At 65.2% G+C, this 14,716-nt stretch overlaps 2 protein-coding genes across 2 annotated transcripts; both read right to left on the reverse strand.

The window, feature by feature from the left end:
- Positions 1 to 227: 227 nt before the first annotated feature.
- SMIM12 (small integral membrane protein 12) lies at positions 228 to 1,568 on the reverse strand. Its single transcript, XM_054223986.1, has 2 exons — positions 1,529 to 1,568; positions 228 to 1,285 (listed from the first exon to the last, which is right to left on the reverse strand). The coding sequence occupies exon 2, from the start codon at positions 1,266 to 1,268 to the stop codon at positions 990 to 992; it is 279 nt and encodes a 92-aa protein (XP_054079961.1). The 5' UTR covers positions 1,269 to 1,285; positions 1,529 to 1,568; the 3' UTR covers positions 228 to 989.
- A 2,677-nt stretch (positions 1,569 to 4,245) lies between these two features.
- Positions 4,246 to 10,867, reverse strand: DLGAP3 (DLG associated protein 3). Its single transcript, XM_054223698.1, has 10 exons — positions 9,848 to 10,867; positions 8,726 to 8,931; positions 8,201 to 8,315; positions 7,832 to 8,066; positions 7,039 to 7,379; positions 6,826 to 6,911; positions 5,690 to 6,114; positions 5,280 to 5,371; positions 4,928 to 5,071; positions 4,246 to 4,464 (listed from the first exon to the last, which is right to left on the reverse strand). The coding sequence occupies exons 1-10, from the start codon at positions 10,865 to 10,867 to the stop codon at positions 4,246 to 4,248; spliced, it is 2,883 nt and encodes a 960-aa protein (XP_054079673.1).
- Between the last annotated feature and the right edge of the window lie 3,849 nt (positions 10,868 to 14,716).

Consider the following 14,716-nt stretch of genomic DNA (forward strand, 5'->3'; position numbering starts at 1 on the left):
GCTGGGGGAGCTGGGAGGGAGGCCCAACTGCAGCATGGGCTGGGATTTCAGTGCCGCCTCCTCCTTCCTGCCCACCACCTTCTTTGCCAGGCCCCGAGGTGAGTGCCTGGCAGGGACGACGACGGCATTTCTCCCAAGGGGTTGCTTCTTGAAAACATGGCGAGCAGAAGCACACTCTGAGCCGGGGTTAGGGCCAGGTGCTGACGCAGAAGACACAGAGGCCCAAGGACTGATAGAAGTTTATTCTGGCTGTTCCTGTACAGGGCAGAGATCTCCCCATTCTCTACATGCCAGCCCAAAGCCACTGCCATGCTCAGAGCTCCACGATGGAAGCAGGGGCAGGACTTCCACTTCCCCCTGTCCCCCTTCCTCGCTGCGAAGCCTGGGGACGATGCAGAGAGGGGTTCCCCAGAGATCTCCACCACTGCTCAGGCTCCCATGGGGGGTAACGTGGTACCGTGGTGCTGTGGTCGGGGTTCACGAGGAGCCACAGGAGAGCTGTAAGCAGGACAGCAGATCCTCCTGCCACACGCAGTTAGCCTGATCCCGACCCCATGTCACTCAGGTCCAAGTTTCTTCTATCTTCACACCAAACCTAAAGAGACACGGGTGGAACCAGGCCAAGAGGGTTTTGTGTATCAGGGACCAGGAAAGGCTGAGAGCTGCTGAGTTTCAGGCATGCTCCACTCCAAAGCATGGGTCCCTCCCGCTCCGACACAAAGGAGGAGGTTTGGGCGCTGTGGCTCAAGCGAATCCGTGGGGTGGGCAAACTCTGACTCTCCGGAGGGCCCCGGCAGGGTGAAGAGCAGCAGTGGGCACAGCGTATTGCCCAGGTAGCGTATTCCACCAGCCTGGTGCCTGGGCTGGTGGAAGATGTGCAGGTGACAGGGGAATCCCCAGCATGGTGCTGTGGGACACAGCCCTCCAGCGGCCAGCCCCAGCCCCGAGGACAGTCGCTCCAGGGCACCGTATTTGCCCAAACAACTTAATTAACTCTTTTCCGGGCGGTTCCTGTTCAGCACGGCCCGAGGGGCGAACTCCAGCTTGTCCTTCAGGCTCACCACCTTGGTCAGGTCCTTGCCCGCGATCTCCTGCAGCTTGCGCTCCTCCCGCTGCTCCGAGATGCTCTTCTCCTCCTCGGCCGTGGGCGAGGGGTCGCCGCGGAGGAACCACTCCAGGTGGTAGCCCACTAGCCCCACCACGAAGGCCACCGGGAACGTGACGTACGGGGCCTTGGAGCGCACGGCCGCCCACAGCACGGACCACATGGTGCCGGGGGCTGCGCCTGGCAGGGGGAGGACGAAACGCGGTGGTCACAAGCCGGGCCCGGCGCCCCGCGGCGCCCGAGGCCTGCGGGCCTGGCAGCGGCCGGGAGAGGCCGCAGCGGGCGGGCAGCACCGGGGCCTCGGCACTGACCCACACGGAATCGGGACCCGCCCGGGCCGCGCCGGGACCCCCGCCCGGCCCCCGCGGGGTTCCCCCGCAGCCGGAACCGGAGCCGGAGCGAGCCCCGGGTGGCACCGCTCACCTGGGCCCGGCCGCCGCCGCCGCCGCCGTGGCCCCGCCCCTTCCGGTCAGCGGCGGGCGCGCGGCCGAGAGCGGCGCCCCCGCGGGCCGGCGGAGCCGTGCTGCCCCCTGGCGGACGGCGCGGGAGACGCCGCGCGGGAGGAGCGGCTCGGGCTGGGGCCGCCCCGCGGCGGTACTCGGGGGAGACCCAGGGGGATCGCGGGGGGACGCCCATGGGGAGAGCCACGGGGAGAGACACCCATGGGGGGTGACTCGGGAGGAGACCTCCGGGGAGACCCTCGGGAAGATGCTCACGGGGGGACACCCCCACGGGGAGAGCTGGGGGAGACTCCCGGGGAGAGCCATGGAGAGGTACCCACAGGGGGACGCTCACGGGGAGACCCCCGGGGAGACCTAGGGGAGAGAGCCACAGGGAGACCCCCACGGGGAGAGCCACAGGGGGACTCTCACAGGGAGAGACCCACGGGGTGACCCACCGGGAGAGACCCCCAGGGCCGCCCACGGGGAGACCCATGGGGAGATCCACAGGGAAAGCGCAACAGGGTGACCTACGGGAAGAGACCCACAGGGAGAGACCCATGGGAAGAGACCCCTGAGGACACCCCCAGGGAGACACCCACGTGGAGACCCATGGGGCGAGAGCCATGGGGAGATCCACGCAGGCGCCCACAGGGAGACCCACGGGGAAATCCCCAGGGAAAGAGCCACGGGGAGATCCACTGGCAGAAACCCACAGGGTCCCGCGGACACCCCCCAGCTACCCCACAGGGAGATCTGCCCCCGCCCCCACAAGAGCCCCTCTCCCGCCCCACGGACCCCCCTCTCCCACCCCACGGACACGAAGGGGCAGCAGACAGGGGAAAGGCGAGCCCAGCGCCGGCCGCTGGCCCGGAGTAACCAAAGTCATCTTTATTAATTGCGGCGGTTCGTTACAATAAAAAGGGAGCCACGTGTCACGGTCACTGCATGGCGCTGGCCGGGGCGGGGGCCGGGGAGGCCTTCCCAGGCACGTCCCTAAATCCGGGGTGCAGGGGGGGGAAGTGGGGTGGGAAAGGGCTTTGGGTGGCTGAGCAGGTGCTGCCATCCCAGAGGTGTTTAGCACCGACAGACCCCCTGGAGCGAGGGACTCCCGACAAGGCGTCCCCCTGCTCGGCCCCAGCCCCCCCCCTACATGGGGGGCATGACCTGGGCTCCCCCCCAGCTGCCTCCGATCCCGCCGTCCCGCCCGAGGGCCCTGGGTGAGGTTTGGCCCCACATTTCGGGAGCTACCCAGCACCCACTGGCCCTGCCTGGGCTGGTGATGCTGCGTGGAGTTGCTGGCATGGCGGGGTGGGGGACAGGGATGGGGGTCCTCCCCACTTCTGCCACCAACAGGGACGTTGGGGGGACAGGATGCTTGGAGAGGGGACCAGGGATGGGGACAGGGACAGGGATGGGGCAGATGCAGCCTCCTGTCCTGCCACACTGCTCTGCCCTGGAGGGGACCTTTGGGGACCCCCCACCCTGCTCCTGTGTCTGTGTGCAGTGATGGGGCAGCTGGGAGTGGTAGCATCCCGGTGTGTCCCCTGTCCCCACAAGGAGTGTCCCCACAACAGCCCCGTCCTGGGGTCTCCCATCCCTGCGGGGCACTGGGAGCCCGGGGAGAAGGGGTGACCCCCTGGGGTGATCTCTGGCAGCCCTGCAATCAAGGGACAGATGCTGACCATGTCCATGCGCCTGTCCCACCTGCTGTCTCTGGGTGGAGCCACCATGGTCGCCAGCACTGTGGGTGCAAACGGGCTGCGGGCAGGTCTCCCCACCACTCCCACCTTGCTCGCACACCGGGGAAGCAGCTCCCACCGGTGGCAAGGCATTGGGGAACCGTATCCCTCCTCCCCAACCACGCTGCAGAGGTGCTCCCGGTCTCCCAGCTGGCAGGAGGGAAGGCCGGAGGGATGGAGGGACAGACGGATGGGGAAGGAGGGTTGAGCGGGAAAAGGAGAAGCGCGTCGCGATGCTCCGTGTGAGGGAAGCGGGGCAGCTCGCCGTGACCGGGGGTTTCTGCTGCTCTGGTCCGTCCCACCAGCCAGAACACAGCGCTGGTCACGTGTAGTTTCTGGTTTATTCCTCAGGTTATATTTATATATGTATATAGGGGAAGGAGCCCTGGGTCCCCCATGGCACCCAAGCCGGAGGCACGAGGGGGCATCGTGCGGGAGCCCCTTGTCCCCGAGCCTCGTGCCGGCAGGGCCGGGGAGTGGGGCTGGGGGGGCTCTGGCCGAGCAGGGGCTGGGGGGGCCCCGTCCCCGCTGCGCGCTGGGGGATTGCACTGAGTACAGAGAGGCGGGGGGGCCTGCCTGCAGCCCCCTCCCCTCCAGCCCGGCGGGGCCGGGGGCCAAGGGTCACCTCTCTTTCGGTTGGGATGCAGGCTAGTGGGGGGTGCAGAAGGGCTGCGGGGGGGGAAGGGGACAGAGAGCTGGGACACGGCCCCAGGGAGGGCAGAGGGAGGGAGAGCCCCAGACCCCGGGAGAGGCTGGCAGGGGCATGCGGGCGTGGGGCATGGGGATGGGGCAGAACCGGGCTTGTGTTCACCTGCCGTCGGATCCGAGAAAGGTCTAGGATAGAAAAGAGAGAAGCTGTGAGTGGGGCCAAGAGCTGCCCCAGGGTGTCCCCGCGGCCCCCCATCACAGTGAGCTATGGCCGCGCCATCCAGTCCGGGTAGAAAAGCGGAGGCTGCGGTCACAGCCGGGTCTGTGCCTCGGGGATGTAGATCTCGATGCTGTCCGCACTCTCGGTGGCCGAGCTCTGGCGGAAGGAGGCAGCTCGCTTGGCTGCCAGGAGCCGCTTGCGGGCCTCCTGCCGCTGCCGGTCCACTGAGTCCAGGGAGCGCTCCTTCACCGGGTGCACCTTGGAGCGTGGCGGCTTCTTTGGTATCGGGGGAGGCACCTTCTTCTCCTCCTGCACAGACAATGGGGGCTTCAGGGCAGGACCTCTGGGGAACGTGTGTCCCGGTGGGCTTGGCATGGCCAGCGGGCATGTGGGATGTGCAAGCCCAAGCCAAAGCCCCAGCGAGACAGCGCTGTACCCCTCCCGCACTGTACCAAGTCACAAGGCAGGGCTGTGTGTCCCCTTGTCCATCTGCACGGACATGAAGATGCCTGTGGCATGCTGCCCCTGCCCCTGCCGAGACCCTGCCCGGCCTTTTGCAGGCAGCGCTGCCTAAAACACCCAGTGAGCCGGCCACGAGACTGCAGTGCGGGAACAGCCCCTTCTTTAGCCTCGTTTTTTTCCAGCTCTGTTTTTCAAGTGTTTGCTGAAAGCAGTCACTGGCAGAAGCAATTTGGGCACAGATGTGCTCGGGGAGGAGGAGAGAGGGAGAGGTGACAGGGGACAAGTGACAGCAGCAGAGCCCTGCCCTTACCTTGGGCTCCACGATCTTCCACCCGTTGGCCTTGAGTTGCTGGAGCTCTGCGAACTTCATGCTGACGTCCTCGATGGAGAGCTGCAGGAGGTCCCAGAAACCGGCCAGGTCTTGGAAGGTGGGCACGGGGAACGCGTTGGGATCCTGTGGGCACAGAGGGACAGCGTGTCATCCATGTCCATCTACGGGACATCGGCTCTGCTGGCCATGCAGCCATCCCACCCGCACAGTGCTGGGGGGCTCTCTGTCCAGCTCTCCCCTGTGGCATTACAAAGTCCCTTTTCCATCACGTATGGGTATGACCCCCCCGCCCACTGTGGCCAACCCCGCAGCACCGCTGCCCGGCACTCACCATGTTCTGCTGGCAGAGGCGGTAAAACTGCTGCACCTTCTGAGACATGAGGAGCTGGGCGCTGCCCACGGCGCTCCGGATCTTCTCCAGGACTGGCGGGGGGAGAGCAGACGGTCAGCGCTCCCGTGGGGCACAGAGCTCTCCCCGGCACGGCACGGCAGGGCCTGCACCCCCCTGGGGGCAGCAGGACAGCCCGTGCAGCTCAGATCCCCCCAGCCCACGTGGCATCTCCTCCCTCCTCCAGACCCCACTAGTCCCAGAAAGTGTCCCGGTGTTTCTTGTCCCCACCCAACCTCTTTAGCCTTGGCAGGGGAGATGCTCCAAGCTGGGAGCACTGCAAGACCATGGCTGTGCCCCCCCAGATCTACAGGAGTCCCAGTTTCTCCCAACCCTGCAACCCCCCAACTCACTTTCCTCCGGCAGGTCGTAGTCCTCGGCCTCCCTCTCCATCTGCTGGCACCAGCCCTCCATCTTCTCCACCTCCGCCTGCAGCAGTTTGATGAACCATTCCCCGTCGCGGTGGCAGGGGGAGGCACGGCCGGAGTCGGGGAGGCTGCGGGAACCCCGCTCCATCCAGGCATCCCGCCGGGGCACCTCCACCGTGTCGTACTGCAGCTGGTAGTCCTCCCGGTACGCCCACTGCCCCTGCGTGTGCACCGTCTTGTACACGGCGTACTGCCGGCCGGACTCGGGCTCGGAGGAGTGCCGTTGGAAGGGGCGCCCGAACTGCAGGGCTTTGTCCTCGGTGGCCACGGCCAGGCCGGTGAAGCCCTCCAGCTCCAGGTCCGCCTGCACGCCTGCCGTCACGCTGTTGGAGCGCTTGAAGCGTGCTCGTCTGCGGAGAGCGAGAGCGTGTGGGGACCCTCGTGGCCAGTGAGGACAACCCCGCTGCCCCGTGTCCTCCCTGGGTACCATGGCGGTCAGGGGCAGGGTGAGGGATGCCCGCAGGCAGGATGGGGCTGGGGATGCCAGCCTGGATCTTGGAGCATGTGGGGACGCGGGTATAGCCCTGAGCAGCCGCAACCCGCCGGTCCCTCATTCCCTCTGCTCTTAGACCGTTTCCATGGCTACCGGCGCTGGACCGAGGATGGAGAGGAGCATGCACCGGGGCTGCGTGGGCACATTGCCGGAGCTCCTCTCCCGCAGGCCATGCAGGTCCCGGCACACGGCGCTCCCACCCAGCCAAAACGTCATGTTTAGCTGCAGAAAAGCTCAAAGGTTTCATCTGTGCCTGGGCTGGGCTTAAAGCCCAGGGCTGAGCCCCAGCGGGGGAGACCCAAGCACGGGTTAGGAGCAGGGAAATCCCTTCCCCGCGCAATCCAGCAGCAGCAAGGTGCAGCAGCAAGGTGCCAGGGCAAAGGGAAGGCCAGATCCTGCCCCAGGTGGGGGCATCCAGCCTGGGATGGGGACGGTGCTGAGCTCTGGGGGCCTCAGCCAGAGGAGAGAGGGAAAAGATGCTGCGGGGAAGTTCGGGGAGCCCCAGGGGGACCCAATCCCCCAGTGCAGTGAGCACGGCAGGTCTCAGCCCAGCCCGGCCGTGTGGTACCTTTTGTCCTCCTCCACCTGCACCCCGATGGAATGGAACTCCCTCTGGCTCCGGCTCTCCGTATCCGAGTCAGAGACAGCTTCGACCTGCCGAGGGGCAGAGGGAGAGCGCTGGAGGGCAGCCCCGAGATGCAGCACAGAGGCTCAGCATCGCCCGCACCACTCGGGCAGGCTCGGAGCCGGCTCAGAGCCCGCAGGGAGGAGAGAAGCCCACCTGGACGCCAATGGATGGGCGCCACTTGCGCTGCCGAGCCAAGCTCCTCAGCTCCTCCCGGCCGGGGATGGCCTTGATGATGAGCGTGGAGGGCTTGGGAGCGGCGCGGGGCTGGACCGGAGGCAGGTCGAGGGCCACGGCCGTCACCTTGGAGCTCTCCAAGCTCTCGGCCGAGTTGCAACGGGCCGCAGTGTCTTTGGACCAGGCGGGGCTGCGGGCGACCTCGCCGGGCAGGTAGCTCTCATGGGCGGACTCGGTGCTGCTCTGCGCCGTGACGGAGATGAGGGGTTTGGCTTTGGTTCCTGGAGGGATGGGAGGTGGAGCTTTTCTGTAACTGAAGGCTGTTGTGGGAGAGGCGCAGGATGAAAAGGCGCGTGAAAACACAGACATTTGCTCATTTCCCGCCGCGAATGGGGGCCCCGGGGGAACAGGGGTTTGCTCTGAGATCCGGGCTGGAGCTCAGAGGGGCTCTTTGGCCAGTGCATCCCCAGAATGGGATTGAAAACCACCCCAGACCCATGCTGGCCACGCTGATGCAGCACCCGGCAAGGGGTGGAGATGGGGAAACAAAGTAGGGGGAAAGAAGCGGAGGGAAGGAGGGAATAGCAGATGGGTGCAGGGGACACAGAGCAGCCCTCTGATCAGGGCTGAGCCATGAGCAAGATGCTCATGTCCTGTGCCGGCAGCAGGAGCAGGGGCAGCAGCAGCCCTTGATGGGTGCCCGGGGAAAGCAGGCAGGGAGACACGGGGGTCCCTCACGCGGCAGAGCCCCCAGCACCCCCCGGGGACTCACAGGTGCTGGGCTTCAGGATGCTGCTGGTGATGGGCGGCCCGGCGGGGGCCGACATGGAAAAGAGCGAGAGGCAGTCGTCGTCCTGGGAGCAGCCCGCCTGGATGGCCCGCAGGTAGCTGTGGCTCCGCATGCGGAAGCAGCCGGGCAGGTCCAGCGCCTCCACAGCCTGCGACTCCACCTCGCCGAAAACCGACTCGCAGACGGCCTCAAACTGGTGGTTGAGCTCATCGTTGATCTGGGGAGAGCGGTGGGTGAGGCTGGGGGCAGCGAGACGGGGACGGGGCCGAGCGGGGCAGGAGATGCTCAGAGGAGCATCCACCACCCCCCTGCCCCAACCTGCCCCACGGCGCCCATGGCATGGGACCCTACCTGGCCGGTGGTGAAGGAACGCCCGTAGCCCTGTCCCCGCGGGAGCATTCGCGGTGGCGTGCAGCAGCTGGGACAGTTACAGATATATGAATCAGAATAGTGCCTACTTGCAAACCTAATGAGAGACAGTGGGAATAGAAGGGATTGCACCAAAAGCAACACATTCAAGCAGAGCATTCGGAAACGCAGCGATACTCCCGCTGGCCACCACCACTGCCCACGCTCCTAACTGCCCCGAAATGCTGTCCTGACCTGTCCCCCAGCAATGCAGGGCCACCAGGGGGGTACACAGCAGGGCCATGGATGAGGAGCCAGCCTGTCACCTGCCAGGACTGGGTCACATCCCAGCCTTCTCATTTTGAACGTGCCTCTCCTCCCCAACCTTTGCTCACAGCTGCAGCAGCGGGTCCCATCCCAAAGCCCAGCGCAGCCGTGTCCCCCCCCGGCTGCTCCCAGGGACCCCCAGCCCATGGCCCCGCTGCCACCTGCGGTGCTGAGACAGGGCTGGGAGGTGACAGCCCTTACTTGGTCCTGGCCTGGTCGGCGCTGGAGGAGCGGCGGTAGCTGTCTCGCCGCGTGGCCGCCCTGGGCAACACTTTGGCGCTGGCGTCGGAGTCGGCGCTGTCCTCATCGCCCATGGCCTTGATGTAGCTGCCGCTGCGCATCCGCCGGCAGGGGATCTCCCCGTCCTTGCCCACCGCTGGGTACCCACTCCACTCGTCCTGCGGCACCTGGGGCAGGAGGCAAGCGTGGGAGGACGCAGTGGTTGGGGTCCCATGGCCGGGACGCGGAGCCGAGCCCTGTGCCTGCCATGTGGCACATGCCAGCCCGAGCCCAGCATGCATGCATGACCCGAATCCGGTGTGCACGCATGGCCCGAGCCTGGTGTGCACGTGCCAGCATGGCTCCCCTGCCCCAAAACACGGGCCAGCGCAGCTGCTCCCACCTGGCAGCCCCCCCAGCAGGCACGGCCGGGCCAAATCCCACCCATGCCCGTGCAGCCGCCTGGCTGACGTGGCAGCTGCCAGTCCCACCACACGCCGCTGACGCCGGCACCACGGGGTCCTTACCGGGCTGTGGCAGTGGGACGGCGTCCCCTGCAACCCATGGGGAGAGTGGCGGGGCTGTCACCCTGCCCCAATGCCCCCACTGCTGGCAGAGCCCCGGCCAGCCCTCGCCCCCGGGTAGCACGGCATTGCCGCTCCCTGTCTCCTTCCCCCGGGAAAGGGAGAGAAGAGTTAATTAGTTTTTAATTGGAAGGGGGGGTGACCTAGAAGGGAGCCCAGTGACGAGGCAGGCTGTGGCACCCAGCCAGGCACAAGCAGGATAAAAGCTGCGAGGAGGGAGCGGGCGCAGGGCCACCGTCCACCCTGAGCCAACAGAGCCGGTCTGACCCCAAATCCAGCGGGCACAGGGGCGGGAGGCAGCAGACGGGGCTTTGCACTGCCGGCGAGGGGACAGCGGGGACCAGCGTGGGACCCCAGGGGATGGGGCACAGGCGCTGGGGACATGGAGTGGAGCTGGAGCTGGAGCATCGCTGTGCCACCATGGGCTGCCGGGATGGAGGGTCCCAGCCCTGGCTCGCCCCACGGCATCACCGGCTGCAGTCCCCGAGGCGGCAGCCCCCCTCCCTGCCTGGCCCCTCACCTGCAGGTACTGGTACGCTCGGTCTTTGGCCTTTGCCTCCTGAAGCATCAAGGTCTTCTCAGTGCCGCCGGCGCTGGGGTAGGCTTCGCGGGCCTGGCTGACGGTCATGGTGTGCCAGGCGCTCCTCTTGAGCGTCTGGCCATCCAGAGACATGGACATGCCGGCACAGGCCAGGCATTTTCCTTCCCCGCCGCCCTTTAGACTCTTCAAGGTCAAGTCTCTGAAGGCACTTTCAGGAGCGTCCACGCAGTACTGGGTGCCCTGGTCGGCGGCGTGCCGGCCGGACACCATGTAGCTGCTGTCGCTGTCCAGGTTGTCGTCGGAGCTCCACCAGCCCATCATCTTGGACCGGTGCCGGGAGTCCACCTTGCGGTCCTTGCTCTTGCTGCGCTTGCCATGGCGGGACTGGTGATGGTGATGGTGGTGGTGGTGGTGGTGGTGGTGGTAGCCGTCCCCGCGGCCGTCCATCTTGGTGCCGTTATAGTCCCGCTTGGCCGGCGCCTCCAGGGAGTGGGACTTGGCGAAGAGCTTCTGGACGGAGTGGACGAGGTGACGGATGCGGCTGGGGCTCTCGCTGCGGGGCTCGGCGCCGCCGGCCCGGGGGTACTGCAGCGTGTGGAAGCCGTCGTGGTGCAGCGGCAGCTGCTTCTCGAACTGGTCCAGCAGCGTGGGGGGCAGGCGGTTGATCTTGCTGGCGGGGTGGGCGGTCGCCATGCATTCGTCGCAGGAGTCGTAGGGCTGCTGCGCGTGGTGCATCCTCGGGAAGGTGCTGCTGGCGCTGGTGGAGGGCGGCTCGCTCAGGGGCCCGCCCGGGCACTCACTGGCCGCGCCGGGGCTCCGCGCTGGGCAGTAGGGATGCTCCAGGGAACACGGCTCACTGGGGCTGAGGAGGTACGGCGGCCGGCCCTCGGGGCCGTGTTGGATGTAGTCGGCGGGATGCTCGCAGTTCTCTGGGATGCAGCGGCAGCGGTGGCCGGAGGAGGGCTGTGCCTGGCTACGCTCCCCATGGTAGCCCTTCATGGTGTCAGCACCCGCCCCGTAGCCTCGGCATCCTGCAGGGTTATCCCTGCGGGCTCACCTGTGGGGACAGGGACAGGCATGGCGTCACACTCCCCGCCATGTCCCCCACGCCAGCAAAATGTTGGGACCATCCCACAGGAACCAACTGAGGGTGCTGGGAAGCTCCCAGGGCAGGATTCGGCCCCACCTGAGCCCCTGTGAAGCCGGGCTGGGGTCCCAAAAACCTGGTTCCCCACGAGACGAGGCGGGCACGGCGCCAGGACCAGGCACCCAGGGTCACCCCCAGCTTGTCTGCTGGGAGAGGGCAGCGCAACGGTGGAATGGGAAGGAGAAGGCACTGCCGGCAGCGATGCAGGCAGCACAGGGCCTGCAGACGGTGAGGGAGGACACGCTGCCATCATCAGAAACTTGTTTTCTTCTCCGACACCAAATATTATGAAGTGTTTCTCCATTAGGAAAACGGTTCTGGCTGAGTTTTTCAACCGTTGCGATTCACAGAGCTGCTAATGAGCTGCCGCGGGGCGCGGGGGGGCCGCACTCTGATGTCTCCATCCAGCCCATCCTCCTCACGCAGCCCCAGCTGCTGCACCCGGCTGTGGATGGAGACCCACGACCGGCCATCCCGCCAGCCCCCGCTGCCTCGCTGACCCCCACGGATGGAGAGCCAGGGAGCAGAGGCGGCTGCGCTGCGTGCAGGGCATTCCTAGGTGGAAGTGGGAGGATGGACGGCATCGAGCCGGGCTGAGCCCCGCGCCGGCTGCCGGGACACCGGAGCAGTGGGGCTGCACACACCCACAGAGGTTTGTCTTCCTTACGGTCCCTCAAAGGCTCAGCCTTTGGTATGACTGTAAATGAGGAAATTACTTATTCCCCAGTGTAGCGTGGCTAATTAACAGGCATCGTTAATGCTCCTGTTATCATATTTGGGCAGAGTGCTGTGGGCAGCCTGTCTCCGAGTCTGGCTGCAGGGAAAGGTGACCGTGGGACAGTCCCCACAGTACACGGGATCCGTGGGACACGCGGGGATTGGGAATGAGGGATGCCGGGAGGGGCTGCGTGCCCGAGGAGCGCCGGGAGTGGAGCAGGGCTGGGGGCCCCCAGGGGCGCGGGGGCGGGCGGTGAGGCGCGCGTTGGTGGCGAGTGGCAGACGGGGCCGCGGCAGCGCCCGGGGAACACGTCTGCCCTAATAAGCCTCCGCCGCCGCCTTCTTCCTTCCCAGCTTCAAGGCTGGATGGCTCGGTCCCGCGCCTCTCCCCCCGCCCTCACAATCGCGCTCCTGCTCTAACGAGGCTCCCTAATTGCTGCATCTTAACCGAAGGATGCTGCAGCCTCTTACAAAAAGAAATGCCTCTCCTTTCACAGGAGAGCTGCTATTAGGAGCGGGCAGAGCAGCGTGGGAGGGGGCTGCCTCCACTGCCCCAGCATCGAGCCGGCAACCGGCAGCAGGACGGACGGACGGGCAGACAGACAGGCTCCCAGCCCGGCTCTGCCTCCACGGGCTGAGCTACCATCTCCTGCTCGGGGAGGGAAGCTCTCAGCTGATCCAAATATTGCCGCTGTGGCGGGAAGAAGGAGTCAAAATAGCTGAGCAGCCCGTCACCACCAGCCTGGCGGGCTTTTGTGCTCCGCTGGGGGAGGAATTACACAAAGCTGGGCCCCGCCGCCGCACCGGCGAGGCAGCGCCGCAGCTCTCCCGCAGCCGCAGGGCAGCGGGATGGGACAGAGGATGGGGACATGCCCTGGCAGAGGATGGGGACATGCCATGGTGAAGGATGCTACATCCCGGGCAGCACCAGCTTGCCAAAGCCACACAGGTGCCTGTGTCCTGGTCAGGCACCCGCAGGCACCCTGGGGATGGGGAAGGCGTTGGGAGCGATGCTGTGGGTCTCAGCACAGGCAGCATGGACAAGGGTCCCCGTCCCATGTCCCGGCGGGGATGGCCACATGCAGAGGGCAGGAGAAGCCGCTGAGCCCACTCCTCTCCCCAGTCCAGGGTGGGCAGCACAGGCAGGGGGCTGCGCTGCGGGGCAGGGGAGATGGCCGGAGCACGGCTCGTGGCCGCGGCCGAGAGCCGGAGCTGCACCAGACTGATGGCAGCTCACGCTGCACAGCCCTCGGGAAGGAGGGGCCATGCGACACCAAAATGCAGACTCAAAACGGGGAAAAACCCAGCCCGGCTGAATTTTGTGCCATTTAACACCAGGGTAATTACCACCAGTGGGAACCTACCGCCCACACAATTATGTGCTAGGATAAACTGGAAGAGGGTAATTACCATTACAAATAACTCACTTCTTGCCTTTATTGCATCCAAAGCCTGGAGAAACTCCCACCAGCAATTCCCCCCTCTGCCACCTTCCCTCTGACACCTGCTCTTGCCACGTCTCCCCCCACTGTGAGAGCCAGCACAGGGAGGAGAGGGGCCTGTAGCCCCCCAGCACTGTGGGCCGTGCCAAAACTCAGCCCCCTCACTTAATTTCCCATAGGGGCCCTTGGGTAGAGGCGGTTCTGCTTCCCGGCAAACCACCCTGGCACGGGGCGGAGCTGGGCTTTCCAAGATTTCCAGGTCAAACTCCAAGAGCCGGGGTTGATGGCCCTGCGCCCAGGGGGTCCTGGCTCCCCACCCTTCCCAAGCAGCCCCCGCCATGGGCAGCACGTGCCAGGGTCCCGTCGGTGGCACTTACCGCCCGGCGCTCAAGGGGATGCTGTCCTCATGGCCCCGGCCGGCGGCAGCTCCTCCGCGCTGGGTCTCCCAGGGGCAGCAGGCTCTGGGGGAGCGACATGAGGGGGATGAAGCCCAGGGAGGAAGAGCAAGGGTTGTTCCTCCCCAAAACCAGCCTGACCCCGCTCCCCGTGTATTTTTTTAGCAGCTCAGCCTTCCCTCCTCCCCTGAGGCCACCCCGTAGGCAGCGCTGCCTGCATCAGTAGCGATGGGGACGGCTCCGCACGGCCGCGGACACGTGTTTTGCCCAGCTTAGCCCCAAAAACCAGCCCCAGCCCCAGCCTCTTATGCAATTCCCTGCCAGCGGGCGATGGAGCCGGCCCAGCAGCCACCTTGCCATTGACTTTGATTTGCTCTGGATCCGGCCATATGCTCCACAAAGCCTCCTCCCGCCACCCCGGCTTTCCAGCGCGAGCAAAGGGATTTTTTTTCCCGGCCGCCAGCCCGGCAGAGGCACGAGCTCGGCCCGTTCTGCTTTGCAAATTAGCACGAGGTTTTGCCAGCGCGGGTCCTGCTGGGGATCTTTATGGCTGGGGATGAAAGCAGGAGAGAACAAACACGCAGCGTGAGCGCCTGGAACCACGCGCGAGCTGGAGCCTGGAAAAAAAAATAAAATAAAGTGGTCTTCCCACTTCGGAGCTGAGCAAATTTGATCTACAGCTGTCGGAAGAAAATAAATATGGAATACTGCCAGGTCGTTTACGCCGCGCTTTTAATCTATTTACTTTTTCCCAACTCGTTGTAAGCGAGAAGGATTGTGGAAAGCAAACATTTTATTTTATTACTAATTGCTCTGTTATTTTATTAGGCTGTATTAGTACAATTTACTCAGCCTGTGGAAAAAAAAAAAAAAAAAGAGGGGCTTAGTAAGAGATCGCCTAATTTAGTGCATAATTCTGCGCCGAGTCATTATTTTCTTAAAAGTTGAATTAGCTGAAAGCAGCTCACTGCTGGTTCATTAGCTGTGTCAGGCAGGGAGGAGTGTTGTTAGGGAGAGGTTTGGCACCCTGGTAAGTAAGAGCTGGGAAGGGGGAGAGGAAGGGGAAAGGGAAGGGAAGGGGAAAGGAAAAGGGAAAGGAAAAGGAAGGGAAGGGAAGGGAAGGGAAGGGAAGGGAAGGGAAGGGAAG

Source organism: Rissa tridactyla, chromosome 18 (genome assembly GCF_028500815.1).
Source record: "Rissa tridactyla isolate bRisTri1 chromosome 18, bRisTri1.patW.cur.20221130, whole genome shotgun sequence".
NCBI classification, from domain to species: Eukaryota; Metazoa; Chordata; class Aves; order Charadriiformes; family Laridae; genus Rissa; species Rissa tridactyla.

Bases quoted from the DNA above. Each gene is read 5' to 3' on its own strand.
- SMIM12 (XM_054223986.1), bottom strand. From the start codon at position 1,268: ATGTGGTCCGTGCTGTGGGCGGCCGTGCGCTCCAAGGCCCCGTACGTC.
- DLGAP3 (XM_054223698.1), bottom strand. From the start codon at position 10,867: ATGAAGGGCTACCATGGGGAGCGTAGCCAGGCACAGCCCTCCTCCGGC. The intron at 8,932-9,847 runs GTGAGGGGCCAG...CTCCTGCCCCAG, and splicing joins GAGCGTACCAGTACCTGCAG to GTGCCGCAGGACGAGTGGAG. The intron at 6,912-7,038 runs GTGGGCTTCTCT...GCCCCTCGGCAG, and splicing joins GCCCATCCATTGGCGTCCAG to GTCGAAGCTGTCTCTGACTC.